At 37.0% G+C, this 27,663-nt stretch overlaps 1 protein-coding gene across 1 annotated transcript; it reads right to left on the reverse strand.

The window, feature by feature from the left end:
- Positions 1-947: 947 nt before the first annotated feature.
- Positions 948-25,519, reverse strand: LOC121379589 (putative ammonium transporter 3). The gene is made up of 8 exons (XM_041508240.1): positions 25,429-25,519; positions 16,922-17,468; positions 13,746-13,817; positions 7,731-7,790; positions 6,127-6,207; positions 3,493-3,637; positions 2,748-2,915; positions 948-1,220 (listed from the first exon to the last, which is right to left on the reverse strand). Exons 1-8 carry the CDS (start codon positions 25,517-25,519, stop codon positions 948-950), a joined length of 1,437 nt encoding a protein of 478 aa, XP_041364174.1.
- Between the last annotated feature and the right edge of the window lie 2,144 nt (positions 25,520-27,663).

Consider the following 27,663-nt stretch of genomic DNA (forward strand, 5'->3'; position numbering starts at 1 on the left):
TTATTTATAGGTAGTAGTGCACCAAGTAGCATCTCACCAGGTCAAAGTTCGAACTTCATTCAACTTTTAATTGCACCGTTAACGTTCACAGGAGATATGTGAAAGTGTTTGTTGCCATAAAAATTTCATCTGACATCTACCAGCAAACTAATATTAGTGTATCGGCTACAATTGTGCTGGGCTGTATTAAAAATAAGATGACATTTTTGTATGTGTGCGGAACTACGGTAATAAAGGACGCTTTCCGTTATATTCCAAAATGGAACGACGGGGATCAACGGGGATCGATGCCAAACCAACATCGCTTTACCACTGGGCTACGCCCCACCTCTATCTTATGGGTAAGGTAGTGTTTTTGTTCATAGTGTAAATGTTGATTGAAATGCTGTGTGTAGCAATTTTTGTCACATTACTATCGTCATTTATGGCATTTAATTTGGTAGTAGGCATCTTTTATTTACCAGAGAAAACTGCACTTAAACGCAGGGTGGCGCAGCGATTCACCTATTAAAGGCACAATCGCAAGAATTGCATAATTTGAATTATACATTTTGTGATGCTAAATCTCATTAACATAATCCCTTTTGACAGACATTTCACATCTACCATTAGCTGGGATTGAACCAATGTATCTTTCTCGATTTACGTTTATGAGTATGTAGCCATAATTCAGTTATAAACCATAAAATCATTTACAAACAGGAGAGGTCCCAATACTGAACCCTGTGGTACCCCTGCCAATACAGATTTATTATCAGATGTACACCCACTGATCACCGGTTTTGGCTTACGATTCCCGAAGTAACTCTTAAGCCTTGACCTATTTTGCATCGTCGACTGTTTTAAAAATGTAATTATAAAGCTCCGTCAACTGATATGCCAAGTAAGTAACTGGTTGAATACAGAACGCATCGGGACAAATTAAATGTTAGCAAATATCTTGTATATCAACTGCCGTGTGATCCGGGCTTTAGTTTGTCCTTTGGAATCATGGACGTCAAGGACAGCACCGACAGCACCCCCCTCGAGAGTGTGGACTCGGGGTGCACCCTGTTAGCTGCAAGGTGTCGGGAGGAAAACATGATGTTAGTCTCAGAGCTGCTGTGTCCCGTTTCATTGTTCCCCTTTCCGGATCTGCACACGATGCCGTGTTCAACAATATCGGCGCCTAGTTCTTCGTCCTCTGGAGACATTCGCAGACCGATTGCTTTATCGATAACCTGGAAGTAGAATATGTATACGGTGTGATGTATAATAGGTGTTGTTTTGTTTTTTGTTTTTTTTATGTGTGTGTGTGTGTTTTGTGGTTTAAAATGTATCTAAAATTATTTATTTTTAATGTTTAGACTAGCACATGCAAACTATCTCACATTCAATAATATCAGTCAATTCGTAAAATAACTGAAAATTGTCTGATTACAAATTGCCTAAATATGCTGAACAACAAGAAACGTGAATATTATATTATATACATTTTAATGATAAAATTCAATCTGTAAACAGACTGTCAAAATGGTTTTTAAATGTCCACAAAACATTAATAATTTTAATAGATGGAAAAGCTAATGTGATTCAAAATGAATAATTTAAAATAAATTATAGAAAACTAAATCAGTAGTCGCGTTACTTGTGCTGTTCAGTATATTTAAGTCATGTTACAAACTGACTAGAAACCAGACGAATGTTTTACAGAATGAGTAAAAAGTAGTTTGTGACCATGACAGCAGTTTTCATTCCAGATATTTTTTATTAAAAATAACAAAGAACAAAAACAAAACAACAACAACAACTTACAAAAAACCCCACCACAAAATATCCCCCAAAACAACAAACAAGCAAAACAACAACAAAAAAGAAAGAAAGAAAGAAAAAAAAAGATGAATGGTATTGAATGTACTACATGTAACAACTGATTCATAATTCCCATGCATGTTACGGTTTCTGTTGACCACTTTTACAATTATATTTTTGGATATTAGATTACGAATAATCCCGGGACTCTCTCTCTCCCTCTCTCTCCCCCCTCTCCTCTCTCTCTCTCTCTCTCTCTCTCTCTCTCTCTCTCTCTCTCTCTCTCTCTCTCTCTCTCTCTCTCTCTCTCTATATATATATATATATATATATACTAAAGGACTTTCAAGAAGGGCCTAAATCTAAAATGTACACAAGACATCGATCATTTGAATAATTTTATTTATTAACCATAAAAAGCAAAACAAATAGGAAAAAAAGAAAGAAATGTTTTATTTAACGACGCACTCAACACATTTTATTTACGGTTATATGGCGTCAGACATATGGTTAAGGTCCACACAGATATTGAGAGAGGAAACCCGCTGTCGCCACTTCATGAGCTACTCTTTTCGATTAGCAGCAAGGGATCTTTTATATGCACCATTCCACAGACAGGATAGCACATACCACGGCCTTTGATATACCAGTCGTGGTGCACTGGCTGGAACGAGAAATAGCCCAATGGGCCCACCGACGGGGATCGATCCCACACCAACCGCGCATCGAGCGAGCGCTGTACCACTGGGCTACGTCTCGCCCCCAAAACAAATAGGATTCTCACTGAATAATTATTAAATACCCAAACAACAACTGTAACAAAAACAACACATCAAAATAATAAAAAAGAGTGAAAAAAGCAAAAAAACAACAAAAAAAAAACAAAAAACAACAAACACGCCCCCCCCCCCCCCCCATAAACATCTAAATTTTGTCCAGTATACACCAGTACTTACATAAAGCTGGATGTATGTGACCAGCACTGACCAGGACGTCAGGCAGACCGCTGTCAGGGTTTGAACTCCCATCAGATACGCCCCTCCTCCGTGAAACAAACCTGTACGACCCATCGTCACATCTTCAAACGGATCCGTGTCCGCAAAACAGCCGACAGCTAAAAGACCCTACAGATAGTTAAAGAAAACCAGTTCAAAATGGGCGATTATCACAACTCAAAAGAATAAAATCGTGTATAGTCCAGTAGAGATATGCTAAAATAGGCAAACAGACAAATTGTAAGAGAAAAATGTCTTTGTTTTATGTTGTTTCATTGATCCTACGTAGAGTAATTTTCCAAAATGGGATGGGGAAAAAACTAGGTCGCCGGATAAGGCCTAATTTGCATAATTTAATAGGGCGACCATTTTGGAATTGTCAGTTGTATCTTCCACCCAAATAGTTGAAATATATCTCAGTAAAAAATCCAAGCAGACAGACGGTTTATATGATTTATTTTGTTCAGGGTACATAACATATAGAACAATAAATTATAGAGGATTCGTTGAAATATAGTTCGAAAGTCTTTTCGGTCACTGATTAAAAGTAAGCCGAGGTCAAGGTTTCATAGCCACCTACCCTCAAGGGATTACTAAATATATATCCTCTCTGCGCATCGTTTCCCTACACAACAGGCACCTGTCTATATAGACTACATTTAGTACGTCCCTTGCTTGGCCTTTATAAACAGTGCGTTGTACTTACCCACAGACCACAGGCTCCGTGTATTGCGACGGCGTCGACGGGGTCATCAATTCTGAAATACACCATAAGGCGTGACCAGCACAACGCGACGACGCCTCCGATAACGCCTATGATAGCAGCCTCCCAGGGACGCACGACGGCACAGCTGGCTGTAATAAATTAACATTTATTTAAACATTTATTTATTTTAAAGGGACATTCCCGAGTTTGCTGCAGTTTTTAAGATGTTATCGACTAACAAAGACTTTTTAACGATTGTAATTACATATCAAATATATTTTTCTGCATAAAATATTAGTGGCTGTATATTAAACGTGTTTCTGATCGTTCTAATATTTGTAGTAGGTTAAATTTCATTTTATTTCTAAAAATATATTTCTAAAAATCCAGTTTGGGCTTGTTACAAATATTAAGACGACCAGAAATAATTGAATATAGGCCTACAGACACTAATATTGTGAACAAGAAAATATATTTAATATGTAAGTTTAATCGTAGAAATATTTTATTAGTCGGAAACATCTTACAATGCAGCAAACTCAGGAATGTCCCTTTAACTGTCTTAATTATGTAGAATCTGAAGAACATGTTCTTATTCACTGTCCTCTTTATGATCACATTAGCGTAGACATTTTTAAAAAGCAGTAGCTGATGTAGTAAACTTTAATAACCTTTTAGATAAATAAAAATATCATTACTTTTAAGCCACCAGGATATTTGTTTTAGAATTACAGCCAAAATTTACCATCTTATTTTATTACGTCGTCAAAGATTTTCTTTTATATACATATAAACATATATATATATATATAATTTATGCTATTTGTTTTTACTTCTTGTAAATACAATATTTAAAAAATATTTCTGATAGTTTTTAACAGTTTTAAGGATCCTGTGTCTCTGTGTACTTTTATTGCTGTATTATTGTATTATTACTGTTGAACTCTTGGTTTTATTTTAATCTGTACACAAGGTGAGACGTAATGAAGAAGTTGTCTGTCTATTTATATAGTTTTAAAGAAATAAATGCACAATACAATTTACTTATTTATTATGTTTTATGAATACAAAAATGCATGAATACAATTTATTAAAACAAATATTGCAACGTATATAATAATCAAATTATTGTGTGTTAATGAATACAGCAATTCATTCGAGAATTGACCTTGAAACTTAATTGGATATAAGCACGAAAATAATGAAATAAAAGAATTGACCACAATTAATATTTGTTCATGAACACCCCCACTCCAAACCAACAACAAGAAGTTACGTATTAACAACTTATTTGTTGTATGTTTATGAATGCAGCATCCCTGTAATGATTGGACGTTTTTGAAGGCATCCATTTGTCTTATTACATGCATATTCAATATTATTATAGCAATAAAGACAACTGCGATCATGAAATAAAATAGAATTTATTGATAATGCGTAATAATAAACGTTTTACCCGTTTTAATGGAGAATGTCCTGTTATTTTTCGAGTAAGCTACCCTGAATGTTTGTTTTATTTTATTTTAAATTAAATTTTACTTTCAAATGTTTAAAATTAATAAATGTTTTAATATGAGTATCAGCATAAAACCCCCTACAATCCCCCACACAAAAGCAACAACAATTAACAGAAGCATCAACAACAACAACAACGACACCACCACCAAAACAATAACAATAATAACAATACAAGAACAAACAAGAACAACAACAAAAAAACAAACAAAACAAAACAACAACACCACCACAACCACCAACTCAATAAAACAAAACAAAAACATAACAAAACAACAAAAACAAACACAAACAAAGAAACAAACTAGTCTCTATTTTTATAAGTCCTTCTAACAATCTACAATATTACAATAGCATAGCAATAAAAACAGTCATATAAGATCCGTTAGTCTGCTAGTTGAAAATTCGGGTGTTTAAAAAAAAAAAAAGAGAAAAAAAAGGTTTATTTATGATTAAAAAAATCGATATATTTTAATTTCAAATTCCACGAGCAGACGATGTGCTTCATTATGGATGTGTAGACCTATTGCTGTTTTATTTATAGGTCAACACATGTTTTCACAAAATGCATATAAATATGCAACATTTTTTATTATTTTTGGAAAAAAGAAGAAGTTTTTTTCTCTTCTGTCTATGTAAAGCCAAACTGGAATTATTGATCAAAAATACTTTTAATGAACCCCTTATACGAGGTCCTCTACAAATATTTTTTTTTTTTTTTTTTTTTATTTAACGACGCCACTAGAGCACATTGAATTTTTATTTTATCATCGGCTATTGGACGTCAAACATATGGTCATTCTGACACTGTTTTTAGAGGAAACCCGCTGTCGCCACATAGGCTACTCTTTTACGACAGGCAGCAAGGGATCTTTTATTTGCGCTTCCCACAGGCAGGATAGCACAAACCATGGCCTTTGTTGAACCAGTTATGGATCACTGGTCGGTGCAAGTGGTTTACACCTACCCATTAAGCCTTGCGGAGCACTCACTCAGGGTTTGGAGTCGGTATCTGGATTAACAATCCCATGCCTCGACTGGGATCCGAACCCAGTACCTACCAGCCTGTAGACCGATGGCCTGCCACGACGCCACCGAGGCCGGTCTACAAATATATACATACCTGTAATGGAAACGAGCGACCCAAGGACGGTATTGACGATGTATGATGGTTTATAGTATTTCTTGGTTACCAAAATACTGAAATACAAAAACATGACCGTATACACACAGATGAATGAAATAAAAATGCTCAACTATAAATATGAAATACAACACATTTATCAAGAACCAATAATAAGTATTTCTAAACGACATTACAGTTATGCGTGGTCAAAACCGTATCTCTGCACAATGCAGAGTCGAATGGCTATTTGGCAAAATAGTGGTTGATTCCATGAATAACTATTTAGTGCCGCGTTTATAGGAGGACATCCACTACCGAGGAGATCATTTATGGGTAACATATATCTTTACTATACTGCCCAAAGAGGACTGGTATGCCAAGACTAGGTTACCAAATCAAAACTAATACGTGATAGAGCGCTTTGGAATAAATATAGCTGTGAATACATATAATCGTGAATCACTGTCAAAACAGTGATGATAGCAGGTGTTCGCGAAAGATGAGAATATCCTGCCCCACTAGTGAATATTACATACGGTCATCTGAAATAATATGAAACATTACATATATATATATATATATATATATATTTTATATCATACAAAGAGAATACTAATTTTTTTGTAAAATAATTATCTAAATATTGTAACAGCAGTAACACACTAGCAGTCCTAAAAAGATAGGGATATAAACCTAAAAAATGAGAATAAGATACCTCCTCTCATACGTTACTTACTGAGCAAAGTTCTACCCCTTCACGTTTCCAGTACAATGTTTAAAGGGACTGTCCTGAGTTTGCAGCCATTGTAATATGTTTGCAATAACAGAGTTTTGTTGTCGACTACAATTTCATACTAAATACATTGTCTTGTTTAGAATACCAGTGTCTGTATATCGAATCCGTATGCGGTAGTATGCGACTGTTTGTAGCACTCAGTTCTTACTTTAATTCGTTATATATTTTTTCGTACGTACGAAATTATTGAGAGGTGTAATCCTGTTTGGGCTACTATAAGTATTAGGACAACAACAAACACCTTGTAAATAGAGACATTGTCATTTTAAATAAGAATATAATATATATTTAAATTGTATGTTACGTCATCGGAAAGGCTCTATTGGTCGGAAACATTTTACAGTGGTTGTAAACTCAGGACTGTCCCTTTAAAGTAGCAGATCCTAATTACGACCTACCTGTCGAAATGGAGACTTAGTCTGGTTAACATACAAACCTGTAACACATTTTTATAAAGTTACAATAGCGTGAAACAAGAGTATGTGACGTTGAAACTGGGAAATACTCTTCAAATACTCTTAAAATAGACTATAGTTCATCTCCATAACCGTTACTTGTCAGAGGTACATGCTCTTTTAAAAATATGAAATTGCATTTCGTGGTATTAGAAACACCAGAAAAAACCCCCAGAAACACTACGCATGTACGGGAATGGATGACCTAAACAATAAGTAATGTCGATTAATGGCTGATTGCAATTAAAAAAAAAACCCGGCTGTAATAGTGAAAAATACGCCGTAGTGTTTAAAATCTAGGTTTTGTCACTTTTAGAACATATACATGTATGCTGGTAATATTTACCTTCCAAGTGTGCCAACAACGCCACCAAACATAGATGATATTAATGTAGTTACGGTCGATCTGCAAAAATAACATGAAATACATTTAAATTATTTTTACTATTGGAGTCTGCAAACTACACCATTGACAAAGAAAACACCATGGTTTTTGTATTGGTTTACATATATATGGAACAAGACAGCACTACTGAATGTATTTCTGTATCTGTTCCTCTCTTTATGTTACCTTCGTTACTTGTAATGCCTGTTTGCCAGTCTGTATTTTTCCGTCTGCCGTCTTAATAGACTAGCTCTCATTTGTAGTATTCTATTTAAAAAAAAATTAAGATAAAGTAAATCCTGCTTAACATGAATTTATAGATTGTAATATATAGTACTCAGCTATGTGCTGAGTTTTGAAACAATCAAAAAAGGACTTATATTGGGTGGTTATAAAACCCCCAACCACCACTCCTCCTCCAAAAAAGAGAAGACCCCACCCCCAAAAACCCACACAAAAAAACCCGAAACATCCTCCCACAAACCAATCTGATTAAAATTAGCTCTACTGGGTCTACCAGTAGATCTAACAGCATTGCGTGGACTCCCATGTCCAGGTGACATTTCATCTATAAATAACAATTTAAATATCGACCAATTACACTTCGCCTTTTATAGCGTTATTCGGGAGCATACAAATTCTAAAAATATTGGGCGAGACTATTTATGCAATAAGCAAACTTGTTGGTCTATTTCAACATTGAAAAAACAGGGGGAAAGGTGCAGTAATAAACTCTGGATTGTATACTAGTATAAACAGATTTTATGACTATACCATGACGGTTTTTTTTTCGTTTTGAAACGAATTTTATATATTGCAATTAGTTTCCGGATTACTTCGTAATTCATCCGAATCATTTCATATACCCTCGGCATAATCCCGAATGTTTTCAAATTCTTTTCCAATCACTGGCATGATTTTGCAAGTAAGGTTTTGATTGGTCGAATGAAAGGTCAACTGGACATGAACTCCAACGGGCTGCTGTTAGATCCACATGTAATAGTGGAGCTAATTTTAATTAGATTGCCCACAAACCCCCTTCCCCCAAATAAAAATCCCACACCCCACACAAACAACAACAAAAAACAAAACAAAAAACACAAAAACAGCAACAACAAAGAAACAAAACAAAGAAGCAAACCATAAAAAATTAACAGAACACAAACACACGCGCACGCAGGCAGGCAGGCAGGCACACACCCAAAACAAACAAACAAACAAACAAGAGTGGTAAGGACCCTTATTACTACCAACAACAAAAAAATCGTTTCTCTTTTTGAATTTAAATAGCGAAAACAGTATACCATACAGAACGTTAGGATTTACCACACACCAGTTTATGTTGTGCATTGATGGCAAGTTGAGGGGGCGGGACGTAGCCCAGTGGTACAGCGCTCGCTCGATGCGCGGTCGGTCTAGGATCGATCCCCGTCGATGGGCCCATTGGGCTATTTCTCGCTCCAGCCAGTGTATCACGGCTGGTACACCAAAAGCCGTGGTATGCGCTTTCCTGTCTATGGGATGGTGCATATAAAAGGTCCCTTGCTGCGTATGGAAAAGACTAGCCCATGAAGTGGCGACAGCGGGTGTCCTCCATCAATATCTGTGTGGTCCTTAACAATAAGTCCGACGCCATATAACCGTAAATAAAATGTGTTGAGTGCGTCGCTAAATAAAACATTTCCTTCCTTCTGACGGCACGTTTTCACTTTCATACATTGCTTACTTTGAAAAAGGTCCATGGATCAATAATTAATGTCAGAAACAATACAATACCTTTGATAAGCTACTTTATCTAATGCGTGTACTAAATATATACTACTCAAAAGAATTTAAGGGTCAAACGATATTTTCGACATTATTTTCTGAATGTCAATTATATTAGCTAGACCATAATGTCACGCATGGTATTGTTCCATTTTGACGAAAGTGGGTCTAAGCAACCCATAAATGAATTAAAATCCACTGTCATTGACACTGTCGACTAGTTCTAATGGCGAAAACATGCTTACATTTGCACATAAATTAGGGCGAAAGCGAAAGGTCTGCTAAGTGCCCATAACTTGCTTTTTCACAAAGCGCTTCATTTGCACGCTTTGCATGTGTATTCCATGTTCCCAATGCTGAATTTCCGTATAATTGGAGCTTGCGTTCGTGTACGGTGCACACTCCAAATTCGACAATGGTACGACGTCAACTGACTATCGAAGATCGACGAAGGGCTATTGCTTGGCTTCAGGATGTCAATACGCAAAGAAATGTTGCTCTGAGACTTGGTGTCTGATCAAACCATACGCAATCGTCTGAGAGCCAATAATCTACGCTGCCGTCGCCAGGCTGTTCGACCACCACTCCTACCACGTCACAGAACGGCCAGACGTCACTGGTGCACGCTTCATCTGCGGCGGCAACGTGTTCAGTGGGATCGAGTGATGTTCACTGATGAGTCCAGGTTTAGTCTCCAGTTCAACGACGGTCGGGTTCGTGTCTACAGACGTCCTGGGGAGCGCTTCGCTGACGTTAACGTTAGACAACGTCACCGGTTCGGTGGTGGCAGCGTCATGGTGTGGGGCGGCATCTCTATCCACCACAGGACACCCTCTATGTGGTGGATGGCAATCTGAATGGAATCCGCTATCTGAATGAGATTATCCGGCCGTTGGTTCTCCCAGGTCTTCAGCAGATTGGCGGCGGGGCAGTTCTGCAGGATGACAATGCCAGACCCCACCGCGCCAGGGTGGTAACGGACTTTCTCAGACAACAAGGTATCGCCAGGATGGATTGGCCAGCATATTCGCCTGATTTGGCCCCAATAGAGCACGCCTGGGACGAATTAGGCAGGAGAGTTCGGGATAACCATGCCCCTCCGGCCAACCTTCATAATCTGGGTCAACTTCTTATGGCAGAGTGGCAGGCCATTCCCCAAGAGTTCTTCAGACGTCTGATCAACAGCATGAGGCAACGATGTGTCGAGTGTATTCGCGCCAGGGGTGGATTCACACACTATTAAACGAATGTTCTAATGTGTAAAATCCATGTTTGACAACCTTCAACTTTGACGGAATGTCATGTGACTTTCTTGTATACAGTGACGTTTATTTTATTTTTTTTGTAAATATGGAACAATAAATTAAATTTTTGGTGTAGTTAACATCATCAATCTAATACACTCTGAAACTTATTTGGTTATAAATGTTTGACCCTTAAATTCTTTTGAGTATATTATGGTTGACTAGCCAAACATATTCTTCTACTAGAAGTTATTTCTGGAATAAATCTGAAGGACAAAACCGTTATGCGTAGTCAAAACCGTGTCTCTACCCAATTTGTCAAAATAGAGGTTGATTTCCTGGATATTTATCAAGAGCCTCGCGGAGGCCTTTTACTGGACAATGCATACTTCCTGCACCGCTCAAAGAAGACTGCCACTGACAGGAAAGAGGTCATTGGAATAAATGTAGAAGTAGAACACCGTCGTTATTTCTTCGAGAATTCTCCCATAGCCAACACTTTGAGATGCCCTTTTTATGTCCCTCAACAGAAACCAATGGTCTATTCAATATGGGACTGTCAGAGAACGCCAAGAGTTGTCGTTATAACATGTTCACTGGTAGAAGTCCTTAAAAAGGAAATCTCCACATCTTTGGAGTAAAAGAACACTCGGGAAAAAATATATTTGATCCTCAAAAACTGACTATGGACTGCGAAGAAAACAAAATGATGTGCCAATTGACCACTGTTTTTAGTGCGTACAGTAAATGTTGAGTAGGTTGTCACTGGTATAGCATTTTTGTTTTTATTACAAATACGCAATATATAATCTCTTTTCTTTGTTTGTTTGTTTGTTTCTTTTTTGTTTCTTTTTCGTCTTCTTTAGCTTTGCGAAATATCAATGTTTTGCACTACATACGTTTTTTTGCTATTCAGCAATATATAACGACATATCGCCTTTGTTATATCAACCATATAATATGGGTAAGTGCTACTTCATAACATATACATGGATAATAACAAAAAATATTTTTTCGCATCAAAACTTTAAGTGTTTACTTTATTTCGTATTACGATGTCAAAGAAGAGGGGGAAAAAGGAAAGAGAAAAAACTGACAGAAAATTAAAGTACATAACATAAAAAATACAAAACAACAAACATATGCAAATTAAACAAAATAGTCAACAACTTCCTGCTGCATTAATTTCCAAACAGATTCGTATCGATTCGCATAATTAAGCAATGAACAGCAAAACAGAATATAATTAGAAAAAAAGAGTAACTTTTTTATTTGTAAGATATTTTTTGCCTCTAATATTTCCATTAGTTTAGTATATGGAATAACCGTGTAAACTACAAGACATCATCTAGTTATTATAGTGCCATGCCTTCAGTAAAGGAAAATTCAATATTAACGTTGCATATATACATTGCTGCATTATTGTAGTTTTTTTCCCCCCAACTCACTTCACAATATTAATACACTACTATAGCTGTGTAATGGTAAACGTCATGCTAAGTATTGAAACCTATTAAAGGGACATTCCTGCGTTTGCTGCATTGTAAGATGTTACCGACTGATAAAATATTTCTAAGATTAAACTTACATATTAGATATATTTTCTTGTTTAGAATATCAGTGTCTGTATATTCAGTGTGTTTCTGGTCGTCTTAATATTTGTAAGAAGCCCAAACTGGATTTTGTCTTCAAATAATTTCGTACGTACGAAAAAAATATATTTTAGGAAATAAACTGAAATTTAACCCAGTAGAAATATTAGAACGATCAGAAACACGTTTAATATACAGCCACTAGTATATATATTTTTTTGCAGAAAAAGATATTTGATATGTAATTACAATCGTTAAAAAGTTTCTGTTAGTCGATAATACCTTAAACTTTGCAGCACACTCAGGAATGTCACTTTAAATAGGGCGATATCTAACTCAGTCGGTAGAGCGCTCGATTGAGGTGCTTTGGTCGAAGGATCGAATCCCCTGCGTAGGTCTTTTCTCCGACTGCCTTTTTTTTCAATGTCCCAACCAGTGCCACATGACTAGTATAGCAAAGGATGTGGTATGTTATCTCCTGTATATGGGATTGTCTATATAAAAGATCGGGTGGGTGGGTGTGTGGGGGTTGGATTTAATTCAATCGGTTGAGTGCTCGCTTGAGGTGATTGCGCCTCAGGATCGAACCACCTCGGTTGATCGTTTCAACCGATTTTTTTTTTCTCTTTCCAACCAGTGTACTACAACTGGTCAAAGGCCGTAGCATGTGGTTCCAACCAGAGCACCATGACTGGTATATCAAAGGATGTGGTATGTGCTACCCTTTCAAAATATATACTTCAAAATTACCAAATATTTGACATCCAATAGCCGATGGTGAATAAATCAATGTGCTCTAGTGGTGTCGTTAAACAAAACAAACTTGAACTTTTATTTACAACATGACTATATGTTTAAGGGACATTCCTGAGTTTGCTGCATTGTAAGACTGATAAAATATTTCTACGATTGAACTTACATATTAAATATATTTTCTTGTTTAGAATATCAGTGTATGTATATTAAATGTGTTTCTGGTCGTCTTAATATTTGTAAGAATCCCAAACTGGATTTTGTCTTCACATAATTTCGTACGTACGAAAATTATTGTTTTTGGAAATAACATGAAATTTACCCTAGTACAAATATTAGAACGACCAGAAACACGTTTGATATACAGCCACTAATATTTTACGCAGGAAAATATGTTTGGTATGTAATTACAATCAGTAAAAAGTCTCTGTTAGTCCATAATATTTTAAAAATTGCAGCAAACTCAGGAAAGTCCCTTTTAAAATTACAATATTTGACATCCAACAGCCGATGATTAATAAATCAATGTGCTCTCGTGGTGTCGTTAAACAGAACAAACTTGAACTTTTATTTACAACATGTGGATAATAGTGATCGTTCCATGAATGAACACAACGTACTTAGCTGCCAGTTGCCATTTCCCTCCTGATATTCCGAAAGTACTTCCACAGTTAAACGCCAGCCAGCTCCACCTGTGTAAAGAAACGTAGAACATAAACATATAACCACTAGTTCACTGCCACCCCGGGACGGATCCACGAAATATATTGCAGGCCAGCTCCACCTGTGTAAAGAAACGTAGAACATAAACAAATAACCACTAGTTCACTGCCACCCCGGGGCGGATCCATGAACTATATTGCAGGCCAGCTCCACCTGTGTAAAGAAACGTAGAACATAACAGATAACCACTAGTTCACTGCCACCCCGGGACGGATCCACGAAATATATTGCAGGCCAGCTCCACCTGTGTAAAGAAACGTAGAACATAAACAAATAACCACTAGTTCACTGCCACCCCGGGACGGATCCACGAAATATATTGCAGGCCAGCTCCACCTGTGTAAAGAAACGTAGAACATAAACAAATAACCACTAGTTCACTGCCACCCCGGGACGGATCCACGAAATATATTGCAGGGGGTTGGGTGGTTGTGTGTGCGGGGGTGGGGTGGGGGGGGGTGGGGGTGGGAAGACGGGAAAATGGCAAACGGAAACAAAGTCTTCACAAGGGCATCGCAATGAAAAAAATAAAAGATGAAAAAAGAGTGGAACCTCAATTTATTCAGGGGTGGGTCCCCTGGTACTCCCTTGGATCCGCCTCTGCCACCGCTACCACCCAACACACACAATAAAATCACAACAATCATCCCAGCAAGAAAAATGGAACACCAGCGAAACATAAATCTAGAAAATACTACACTATGCCATCTATATATTCATTTGAGAATACCGGCCTAGGTGGCGTCGTGGTTAGGCCATCGGTCTACAGGCTGGTAGGTAATGGGTTCGGATCCCAGTCATGGGATTTTTAAATCAAATACCGACTCCAAACCCTGAGAGGGTGCTCCGCAAGACACAATGGGTAGGTGTAAACCACTTGCACCGACCAGTGATCCATAACTGGTTCAACAAAGGCCATGGTTTGTGCTATCCTGCCTGTGGGAAGCGCAAATAAAAGATCCCTTGCTGTTAATCGGAAAGAGTAGCCCATGTAGTGGCGAGAGCGGGTTTCCTCTCAAAATCTGTGTGGTCCTTAACCATATGTCTGACGCCATATAACCGTAAATAAAATGTGTTGAGTGCGTCGTTAAATAAAACATTTCTTTCTTTCATTTGAGAATTGCCATGCCACTTTATAAGCATTGAATACGTAAACACAAAATAGTTTCAATTATACCTATCGGAATCAATTAATTATTTTACAAACTATGTCGAGAAATATAATATGAACACATAACAGCCGAGAGATAATGACAGAAACATATATTTTTAATGCTGTTGCTTGTAGAATATAGTGAACGACATACCACTAAGCAACACAATAAACAAAAATTCGACCTGGGTGACACATTAAAATATATTGAATAGGGTTGTTAGGGCAAAATAACAAAGTAATGAATAATATAATGTTCTAGAACAACATTGTGTGTGTGTGCGTGTATATGTGTGTGTGTGAGTTTGTGCGTGTATGTGTCTGCGTGCGTGTGTGTTTGTATGTGTGACGTTTGTGTGTGTGTGTGTGTGTGTATTTGTGTGTGTATTTGTGTGTGTGTGTGTGTTTGTGTGTGTGTATTTGTGTGTGTGTATTTGTGTGTGTGTGTATTTGTGTGTATTTGTGTGTGTTTATTTGTGTGTGTATTTGTGTGTGTGTATTTGTGTGTGTGTATTTGTGTTTGTGTGTGTGTGTGTGTGTGTGTGTGTATTTGTGTTTGTGTGTACGTGTGTGCATTTGTGTGTAAACGATGCAACCATTACAAATAAAGTTAGTTTGTTTTGTTTAACGACGCCACTAGAGCACATTTATTTATTTATCATCGTTTATTGGATATAAAACACATTTGCTAATTCTGGCATATAGCCATTGATTGAAACCCGCTACATTTTTTTATTAGTAACAAGGAATCGTTTATATTCATCATCCCACAGACAGGATTACACATACCACGACCTCTGATATTCCAGTCGTGTTGCACTGGTTGGAATGAGAAATACCTCAATGGACCCACCGACAGGAATCGATCCCAGACTGACCACGTATCAAGTGAGAGCTTCCACTGGGCTACGTCCCATCGATTGCAAATAAGAAAACATTTAATGTAACTGTGTGTTAAAACTAGCGACAAAACGTAACATTTTATACTCCAAGAGATGTAATGTAACTGTGTTAAAACTAGCGACAAAACGTAACATTTTATACTCCAAGAGATGTAATGTAACTGTGTTAAAACTAGCGACAAAACGTAACATTTTATACTCCAAGAGATTTAATGTAACTGTGTTAAAACTAGCGACAAAACGTAACATTTTATACTCCAAGAGATTTAATGTAACTGTGTTAAAACTAGCGACAAAACGTAACATTTTATACTCCAAGAGATTTTTGTGGCGTGACAAAATCGTTCAGACTGATATAAACATTCCCTTGATGGCACAAATGAACTGATTGTAATGAAATTATTTATCATGGAGAAACACTGAATGAAAATCATGAGAATGTCCAAAGCAAATTACAATTGGCAATACAGAAAAAGCCCCCCCCCCCTCCCCCGTAAAAAAACAAAAAACAACAACCTCAAACCCCCCCCCCCCCCAAACCCCCCCCCAACAAAACAACAACAACAACAACAAACAAACAAAATAAATAAAACTAGTTGTTACTGTGAGCGCACCCGTCTTAGGTCGGGAGTTGGGGAAATCACAACGCAACCGTCGTTTTGGCCAACTTCGTCGTAGCAGTTGACAGTCGGCCTAGCATAAAACGTAATATAATGCGCGGTTGGTTTGGGATCGATCCCCGTTGGTGAGCCCATTGGGCTATGTCTCATTCCAGTCAGTGCACCACGATTAGTATATCAAAGACCTTGGTAAGTGCTATCCTGTCTGTGGGATGGTGTATATAAAATATCCCTTGCTATTAATCAAAACAAAAATGTATCGGATTTTCTCTCTAAGACTATTTTTCAAAATTACCAAATGTTTGACATCTAATTAGCTGATGATTAACAAAATCAGCGTGCTCTAGTGGTGTCGTTAAACTAAACAAACTTTAAAACGTCAAAAGTATTTTATTTACCACAACATGAACATGCCGAGGAGAGAGTTAACTTGGTTTGTTGACGCCGGAGGCCTGGTCCCGTCAAACCTCCCTAGCCTCGGTTTCAACATCAGGGCGGCAACGAAAGCCGACGCCCCTCCCACCAAGTGCACGACCCCTGACCCCGCGAAATCAATGGCGCCCAGACTCAGAAGAAAGCCCTTCGTCCCCCACATCCAGTGAGCGGGGAAGCAGTATGTCAAAATGTTCGTGGCGGAAAAGACGATGTAGGCGCTGAGTTTCGTCCTCTCCGCCATGGCCCCGGACACGATGGTCGTGGCCGTCGTCGCAAACGACAGCTGAAAGACGAACGTTGAATACACGAGCCCCGCCGTGTCCGTGCCCGGGTTCACGAACCAGTAGCCGATCCCACAGAACGGGTTCGTGCCTTCGCTGTTCCCGAAGCTGAAGCCGAAGCCGAACGCCCAGTAGGTGATGCCGCCGAAGATGACGTCGACGACGTTTTTCATCATAATGTTCACCTCGTTTTTGGACGAGACGCAGCCGGCTTCCAGGAGACCGAAGCCTGTGAAAAACAAAAGAAAATAAGAAAAAGAAAGAACAATGGTAGCTTTATAAAAAAAAAAAAAAAAAAAAAAAAAATGCATGTTAAATAAAAAGAAAGGACTTTTTTCTTTCTTCTTGTCTTGTATTTTTATTTATTTATTTTATTTTATTTTAATTTTTGTTTGTTTTGTTTATTTTATTTTATTTTATTTTATTTTATTTTATTTTATTTTATTTACTATTTGTTTGTTTTTGTTAATTTGTTTTTGATTTGTTTTTGCTTTTGTGTGTATTTTATTATTATTTTTAAAATTTTGCATTTTAATGTGTTTTTTTTTTATCTAGGCATGTGGCTTACCAAATAGCACATCGAAATAAAATTATTATTTTCTGAAAATTTCATATATAATCGATTTTTTTAATTAAAAAAAAAAAATCCATGTGTTATATAAACGTCATATTCCATGTTATTTATATTTTAATATAAAATTAATTTTTTGCTACACAGCTGGTTATCTATAGATATGAATAACATGCCCACATATAGCGCTATTTGTTTAAAAATGCAACGTTACAGCGTGAGTAAGCTCGAAACGAACGTACTAATACGCAGTGTATAACTAAAGTCACATAATCCGTCTGTAATTGCCTTTTCAGTAGGTGGTACTATTGCTAAATAAAATCCCATAGGTGACAATGTTAACATATGTGGCTAAACATAAATTATGGGAAAGAGTTCGACCCGTAACCCTCTATATCAAAGTCTCTAAGACTAACCCTAAGCCTAGCCTTAAAACTAACCCTAACCATTGAAAAGGGGTACGGGTCGAACTCATGCCAAATTTGTTCTAATGAATATGAAGAGTACAACCCTCTTTCCCGGATCTCCCTAAAATATGCAAGTGCACGTCCCCCTCCCCCATTAATTTTGTTTTCCATTAAGATATTCTTTTGACTAGTTGGTCCATGTGCTCTTTTCCCGTTGGTTCCCTCCCCCGGTAAAATAGTTCCTTTATACCCCCACCCCCCCCCCCCCCCCCCCCCCCCCCCCCCCCCCCCCCCTACAAGGCATGTTAAATACAAAACTGCAAGTTTACAGGTACCTCCATACTTGTTAAGACTACCGGACACAGTGATATTGGATGAAATTAAAAGTGCATACATTTATTTCCAGGTATAACAATTTTATTTAAATAAGAAACACTATCACATTTATCACCAATGGCAAGACTGGTAGTACTAACTGCTCTATTAAACGTTTGGTGCACTTCGAACTTTGACCCAGCCGGATGTTATTTGGTTTAGTGTTACCTGTAATTACTTTGTTTATTCAAAGAATGTATAGGCAACTGACATAATATGTATTCAAGGCATATAAAAGATATTTTGGTGCTATTTAATCGAAAGGGGGTAACCCATGGTGTGAGAACGGCGGTTTTCTTTTCTCTAATTATCTATATGGTCACTAACCATATGTCTGACGCCATTTAATCGTACTTAGAATGTGTTGAGGCGTCATTAAATAAAACACTTCTTTCGTTTTCTTTCTTTTACTTATTCAAGGAGTCGAAAAAGAATTCGTATAGTCATAACGTTGCTGTATGTAAAAGCCCCCCCCCCCCCAACCGTTTCGACAGACTTCATTCACTCATGAATCACTGGAAACAGTTTTCGAGAAATACTGCATTTCGTATAGTAATATTAAGGCTCGACCTTAGCGGAGACTCGAGGTGTTTTGGCTGCCAGTCTGACTCGGGCTACCAGAGTTACAAAGCCGGTAGATAAAATGTCTCATACAAACAACAAACTAAGACAGATCAATAACAATATTATTGAACATAAAACGTGTACTAAAGGATCAGGGGACGAAATGGCTAGGGTATAAAACGGTCGCGAGTACGAAACGCCCAGGGACGAAAAGAATCGGGTACGAAACATCCTGTGGCCTTTTGTGCAGGTCGTCGTGACACAAGTGGCCTTGATTAACTTGATTCTCGAAACGTGTGTATTCGTCTATGACAAGAATTGAATAAATGATTAACCGGTGTAGGTAATCCAGGTTGAAATGTTAAGAAACAAAATGTGCAACCGGTGTAACGAAGTCATTGGACTCCAGGCTGGTAGATACTGGCTTCGCCCCGTAATACCGTCTCCAACTCAGAGCGAGTTTAACGACTCAGTGGGTAGATGTAAGGCCATTACATCGACGTCTCTCTCACTATCCACTAACAACTAACTACTAACCCACTGTCCAGGAGCCTATTTCATACAACATCGTAAGGTTACGTCTGCGACTAGCAGTTATACCGGGCATACATTTACAAGTGTTTGGCATCTATTTCACGAAGAAATTTACATCATTACAGAAGACAAACGAAAATGAAATATTTGTACTTTTTAAACTATATTTGTTGTAGTATAATAGTAATAAAAACTGTGGTTTAGTCGTAGATTTACGTTTACGTGCAAAACTAGGCCTACTATGTTTTGTGAAATTGGGCCCTGGACAGACAGCCCAGATAGCTAAGATGTGTGCCCAGGGCAGTGCATATAAACACGAAAATAAGTTGAAATTAATCTGAAGTTGAAATCAATCTGAACCACAGGTAGAGAAAAGGTAACACGATTCTAAGAACTGTCTATGTTCGTCTGTGACTGTTTAGCGGTGTACATTTTGTAAGTAATCTAGGCTGAAATATAAATATATAACATGTGAAAAGTGCAGGTGCAATTTTCGTGATTGTAAAAACACAGTGCTTTACTTCTTCTATATAGCAGTTTTGTAGGTGCAAAATATACACTGAATAATTTAGAAATATGATTTTACTATTAAAGGGACATTCCTGAGTTTGCTGCATTGTAATATATTTCCGACTAATAAAATATTTCTACGATTAAACTTGCATATTAAATATATTTTCTCGTTTAGAATATCAGTGTCTGTATATTCAATGTGTTTCTGGTCATCTTAATATTTGTAAGAAGCCCAAACTGGATTTTGTCTTCAAATAATTTCGTACGTACGAAAAAATAATATTTTAGAAAATAAAATGAAATTTAACCTAATACAAATATTAGAACGATCAAAAATACGTCTAATATACAGCCACTAATGTTTTATGCAGAAAAATATATTTCATATGTAATTACAATCGTTAAAAAGTCTGTTAGTCGATAACATCTTAAAAATTGCAGCAAACTCAAGAATGTCCCTTTAATTATTTATTATTTTACACAGGTATACATCTGTTCTTTGATATGCACTATTACACAATTTGCAGAAAAAGCTATTATCCTTCTGTTGAAATTACTCCTTTCGTTCATTTCCTTTATTGTTATTTTTGTGCTTATATTAAAGTTAATTTAAAGTTCAAGCACGCTGTCCTGGGCACACATCTCAGCTATATGGACTGTCTGTTCAGGACAGCGGGTTGGTGGTTAGTTATTAGTGGTTACTCCTGCAGATGCAATGCATTTTATTCACTTGCTGCTTATAATCACATATATATATATATGTGGTCATCGAAACCTCTTGCAACATATATAATATATGGTTAAATACCGGCCTCAGTGGCGTCGTGGTTAGCCATCGGTCTACAGGCTGGTAGGTACTGGGTTCGGATCCCAGTCGAGGCATGGGATTTCTAATCCAGATACCGACTCCAAACCCTGAGTGAGTGCTCAGCAAGGCTCAATGGGTAGGTGTAAACCACTTGCACCGACCAGTGATCCATAACTGGTTCAACAAAGGCCATGATTTGTGCTATCCTGCCTGTGGGAAGCGCAAATAAAAGATCCCTTGCTGCCTGTCGTAAAAGAGTAGCCTATGTGGCGACAGCGGGTTTCCTCTCCAAATCTGTGTGGTCCTTAACCATATGTCTGACGCCATATAACCGTAAATAAAATGTGTTGAATGCGTCGTTAAATAAAACATTTCTTTATTTTTATATGGTTAAATATGCAGACGTTTGGTTTCCAATAATCAGATAATTACAATAAATCTAGCTGAGTTTATACATTTTACCATGCCTAAACGTCAATCGATTGCTGTATAAATGTCTTACCTGTTCTTCCACCCCATCTTTGTTAGTTCTAGTCTACCATGTATCCATTAACTGATTTCGAATTGCTTTACATTGCATTGCATTGTTTTGCTTAGTATTGGTTTGTTTTATTTTGTACAATTAATTAATGTTTTGTTTATTATTACTATTGTTTAATTTGTGTTTTTTGTTTTTCGTTGTTTAATTCCACAGCTAACTCATTATTGAGATGTATTTATACTTGGCTATAAGTGTTTTGTAATAAATAATGCAATAAAATATATACCTGTTACTGTGCCCGATCTGTGAGGTCAGGGTATTGTTAACTTTATCACTAAATATAGTACAGCGGATCCCAAGCACCCCATGTCAATTGTGTATAAACGTTGTTGTAACATTTTAAAATAACAGACATTCGGGATGGGCAGAAGACCTTTAACGGATAATTAATAAACAAAATAGCTTCAGGAAAGAACGAAGTACCATCGGCCTCGTATCTTCTTTAACTTCCATTATTAAAATTAGGAGAAAGAAAAAATATCGTACACTTGTGTAGCTTATATAGATTTTAAAAAGCATATAACATTAGATCATTATTATGATGCAAACTGTGTAATATTGGTATTATCGGTAACACATGGAATGCATTACGTGCTATTTATGATGTTTCCAGTTATATCAGGTTAAATGGTTTCAGAACCGAATGATGTTTTATTAAAGAGAAATTCCTGAGTTTGCTGCAATTTTTAAGATGTTATCGACTAACAGACTTTGTAATTACATATCAAATATACTTTTCTGCATAAAATATTAGTGGCTGTATATTAAACATGTTTCTGATCGTTCTAATATTTGTACAAGGTTAAATTTCATTTTATTTCCTAAAATATTGTTTTTTCGTACGTACGAAATTATTTGAAGACAAAATCCAGTTTCGGCATCTTACACATATTAGGACGACCAGAAACACAATGAATATACAGACACTGATACTCTGAACATGAAAATATATTTAATATGCAAGTTTAATCGTAAAAATATTTTATTAGTCGGAAACATCTTACAATGCAGCAAACTCAGGAATGTCCCTTTAAATGTGTTGTTAGACAGGGCTGGGTATTATCAACTCTTTTTATTAATCTGTTCTTAAATAACCTGGCCATTGTTATAAACGTCCACAATCATGGCACACTATTAATACACAGTATATAAAACAAATACATAAACATTACAGTATTAAATAAAATACCATCCCAGTTATTAATAAGGTGACTTTTTGTAAAACGCTTGGGGAAAAAACCCACTGCTCAGTCGATTTGACCCGCACCAGACCCGTGGCGTTTCATACTGCCTTCTGTTAGTAGGTCAATATGCCGACAGCAGAGAATGATTTTTCGAAAAATAGCTGATTCTTAGCGGACGCTAGTTTGGATATTTTGGTCTTATAACATTTGTACATCTACTCGAATGGTATCGCCATTGGTGACGAAGTGGTATATAAGCACGTTAACCTGGTTACCTACCTACCTGTAAGAAGGAGGACACAAATTCAGTCCCGACTTATGAAAGTGGGATATTAACATTTGACTGTAATAAAACATATGTGTTCAGATCAGAACGCATTTAAAACAACAAACAGAATAAATAACATTATTTTATTGATTAATATCACATAAAATAGGGATCTGAATTTATTGTTTTAGACAGATCGGTATGATTTAACGCAGGTATGAACACATACAAATAATAATACGATTTATCTTGATACCTACACCCGTTACTACAGGTGTTGTTCATTGTTTATTAAGCTATCAAAGAAGCGCGATTATTTCATAACACTTTCTGTGGTGTCCTAATTACTGGGGAACTGGCAGACAGTAAAGGTATGATCGCCTGCCGGTGTTGACAGTAGGGGCCGTGGGGCCCCTCCCTAAGCCACTGCATTGACGGCGCATGGCAGTAATACTTTTCAAACAGGCACTTTTGTGGGTTTCATTTGTTGTATCTGTGAAATATCCTTCTCAGTTGAATTTGAAAGAAGAGTCTGGCAACTTCGAGACGTACCACTATATTTTACACTGCCGCCGCTGCTCTGTTACCCTCCCCTCCTCATCCCCCCTCATCTCCCTTCACCCTTTTGAGCTCTAGTTTAGCTTGTGCTCGTCGTGGGGATACAGCCTTGGAGCAGATATGTTATAAAAATAGGTGTCATATTTATTGACCACCTTAAATAATTGTCGTAATCCTCAGGGATGAAGTGGTCACTGCAGATCCTATCCCATCGTGATGGTCCTTTCCATTACGCACGGGTTCTGTTTAAGAACCACTTCCATGCAAACCTTGTGATTGTCGGTTTGTTTAAAGTTCGGAAAAACTGCTACTTTGATACATCCAAACACTAAACAATGGTTCACCATATTTTACATTTGAAAACTATCTCCAAAAAGAATATTCCATTCATACAATTCAATTCAATACAATAAAATATATATATATATAAGCTATAAAAGCTACAAATCTATATAAGCTACAAAAGTGTACGATATTTTTTCTTTCTCCTAATTTTAATAATGGAAGTTAAAGAAGATACGAGGTCGATGGTACTTCTTTCTTTCCTGAAGGCAGTCAAAAAATAATATATATATATATATATATATATATATATATATATATATATATATATATATTACATTTTAAGACATGTTACAAAATATCATGCAAACAAATAGATCCCTGTAAAGTCCATTGTCACGGGGATCCTATAATACCCGTAACTGAATGAAACACACGATTATGCAAACATCTCTCCTAACTGTATATCTATTAGATCTCTCTGTAACGGGCAGTTATACCCGCGTGGCTCGTCTAGGTATGATCAGAGATAAGATCTTATATAAAGTATATGTAATATAGCACGTTTAGTTCACTAGAAAACACAACAAAAACACAATACACTTTGGAATCTGTATTACTACTACGCTGAAAAATGTACTGCCGCAGTAGTTAATTAACAACAACAAATAATAACAACCCAGAACTGATCACTTAATTAATTAATCTCTAGGTGTCTAGTTTACACAATATTCTAATCACTTCACCGTGACACAACACCCACACGTGTGATAATTGAGAAACGCTTCCAGGGGAACTTAATTAATAAAGGAATTACAACTCTATTCCTAACTGGTAATTTTTAATTAACCCTTAACTACTCATTCAGTAACCTTGTAATACAGAATTAATACTGGTACCTATCACAATAAAGACAATAACCTACAGTTTACCTAGGTCCTCTAGGATGACTGGTTAAGCTTTATATATATTAGAACAGTGAGCCTACAGTTTACTACGTCAGATTACCGGCAGCACCGTCTAAATAATATTGGTATAATACAGTATTAAAATATTTAAAGTCACATCAATCACATCAAGGTTATACACAGAGCAGAAATAAAATATTTACCAGTCCGGACGGACAACGATCGCCTGGAGCCTTCCTTTTGTTTCTTCCCGATATCTCTAAAACCCTAGCTATTTATTAAAAAATCCCAGACTGGTCCGGAGACAGTACGCGGAACCGAATCTTATGATATTTCCACAGCGACCAAGCGGTATTTTTTTCTGACAAGCCTAGACTGGTCGTCGGCTAGTTCGCCAGCAATACCCCGAACGTACCGAACTAGCGGAGGTATTACGTAACTACTGGCCACATGGCCTCCGCATCTGGTCTGGGTGTGTATTAGAAAGAGCTCGACGACCGTCGCGCAGAGGTATTACGTAACAAAGTGCCCACCTGGGCTTAAGTGCATTTTGGAACTGCACACGGCCCTCTAAAACAATTAATATCGTCACAGGCGAAAACAAAATTAAGAGCATGTTCCGTCACATCCATACAAGATGAATTGGCATTTACACTGATAGCGAAGGAATTGTTACCTGACTGCATGGTGAAGATGATGAAGGCACTTGTTAAAATCCACGTTGCGTCATCCCACGTGATTGGTCCAGTGCTTCCCGTGACAGGCATTTTAACTGGTTGTCAGTACAGCATCACATGTTCACTGAATTCTGCAAATGAAGAAATGAATGCATGACCGAATGTATAAATGAATAATCAATCAATCCACACAAAACCAAAAAAAAACCCAACAACAACAACAACCCAAAAACAACAACAACACAACCCCGCCCCCACAAATCCTTGACAGAATCCACTCGCTATTTAGCCCCTAAAACGTTCATAACCTTCAACTTGTAATATAAATTATTATTCAAATTAACCATACGCACCCTTCAAAGGTCTCTTAAATTACCTGTAAAAGTCAAAGTATCCATAAAGATATTTTTGTTCTGCACGTTTAACCAGATAATTTATTTAAAGTGTGGAGAGAAAACGTCATCAGTGTTCCAAGTTGAATCCACGCATAAACGTGCTTTGCATAATTTTGACAGGTGTTCTTGGTAGTGATGTTCCAATGATCGATTATAATCGAAAGTTGATCGATTGCGCTGTATCGATGTGATGATCGAATATAAAAAATAATAATCAATTGTCCCGATTAAATGTTAACAGTCCATTGCGTCAACCAATGAATTGACATGCAATTCTATAATGATTAAACTTCAAATTCATATAAAATCATATTATTAAGTTATAAATCTATACCAATTAATATATTTACATATACATTAAAATATATATATATATATAATTACAAACTTTCCGAATTTATACGATTTACTGCATTCTGATTGGCTGACGTCACTAAAAAACCAAGCGTTATCCTTCCATAAACCTCATAAAAATACGTCATCACGGAATACCAAGATCGAAATAACCGCACAACACCAACAGTCACTACACGTAAACAAAAATTAATATCAAGGTCACTTTGCGATAGAAAAACACAAGACAAATCTGCACATGAAATTGTTTCATTTTTTAAAAAGAAGTTATAATAAAGATATATACACTGTTTTTGTTGATTCAATACTTATTTTTATTTTTAGCGGACAATTTCCAATAGTATGTATACATGTATTCCTACGCTTATGTACAGAACATGGTTGACGGTAAGAACGAAAGAAATTATTTTTGAGTGTTTTAAGGTACACTTCTTGTACTGTTTGTAATTATAAGAATTGTTTCTCATTTTTTAGGAATTTATCGATGTATAAGTCACAAATGTAGTATAAAATCGCTTCGCTACGCTACGCGATTTTATACCATTTGTGACTTTTATACATCGATAAATTCCTAAAAAATGAGAAACAATTCTTATATATATGTTTTAATGTATTTTAATATTAATATATATTGTGTAAATAAAAAAAGTTTCTTCACAAATTATCATCAAGAAATGTTTTATTTAACGACGCACTCAACACATTTTATTTACGGTTATATGGCGTCAGACATATGGTTAAGGACCACACAGATTTTGAGAGGAAACCCGCTGTCGCCACTACATGGGCTACTCTTCCGATTAGCAGCAAGGGATCTTTTATTTGCGCTTCCCACAGGCAGGATAGCACAAACCATGGCCTTTGTTGAACCAGTTATGGATCACTGGTCGGTGCAAGTGGTTTACACCTACCCACTGAGCCTTGCGGAGCACTCACTCAGGGTTTGGAGTCGGTATCCCATGCCTCGACTGGGATCCGAACCCAGTACCTACCAGCCTGTAGACCGATGGCCTGCCACGATGCCACCGAGGCCGGTAAATTATCGTCAAATTACATAGGTTAAATCTTCTTTTATGATACAGGCATGAAGGTAACTGATGGAACAGCCAAGATAAAACACGTGCAGTTATACCTGCAGTCTCTGTGTATTGCATTATCGATTACTAGTACTTCGGCTGTTACCAGAGGCGGATCGGGGGGGGGGGGGGGATGGTGGTGGGGAGTGACAGTTATGATTTTATTATATATTAATTTTCGTGGTTTTTTTACGATCCCCTCCAAACCTCCCCCAAAGTTCCATTGGTATTCCACCTCATGTCATTGGGGCCCCCTAAATGGATCCGCCTCTGGTTACATTAGCTGTTCTAGCATCCTTTTCTTCACTCATGTATTAAAAATCAGATTTAATCGATATGATTTGGTGGCAACATTTTAAGAAACTGTTTTTATTTACAAAGAAATATTTAATGAAAAATATTATGAGGG

The sequence above is a fragment of the Gigantopelta aegis genome, chromosome 2, assembly GCF_016097555.1.
Source record: "Gigantopelta aegis isolate Gae_Host chromosome 2, Gae_host_genome, whole genome shotgun sequence".
Taxonomy (NCBI): domain Eukaryota; kingdom Metazoa; phylum Mollusca; class Gastropoda; order Neomphalida; family Peltospiridae; genus Gigantopelta; species Gigantopelta aegis.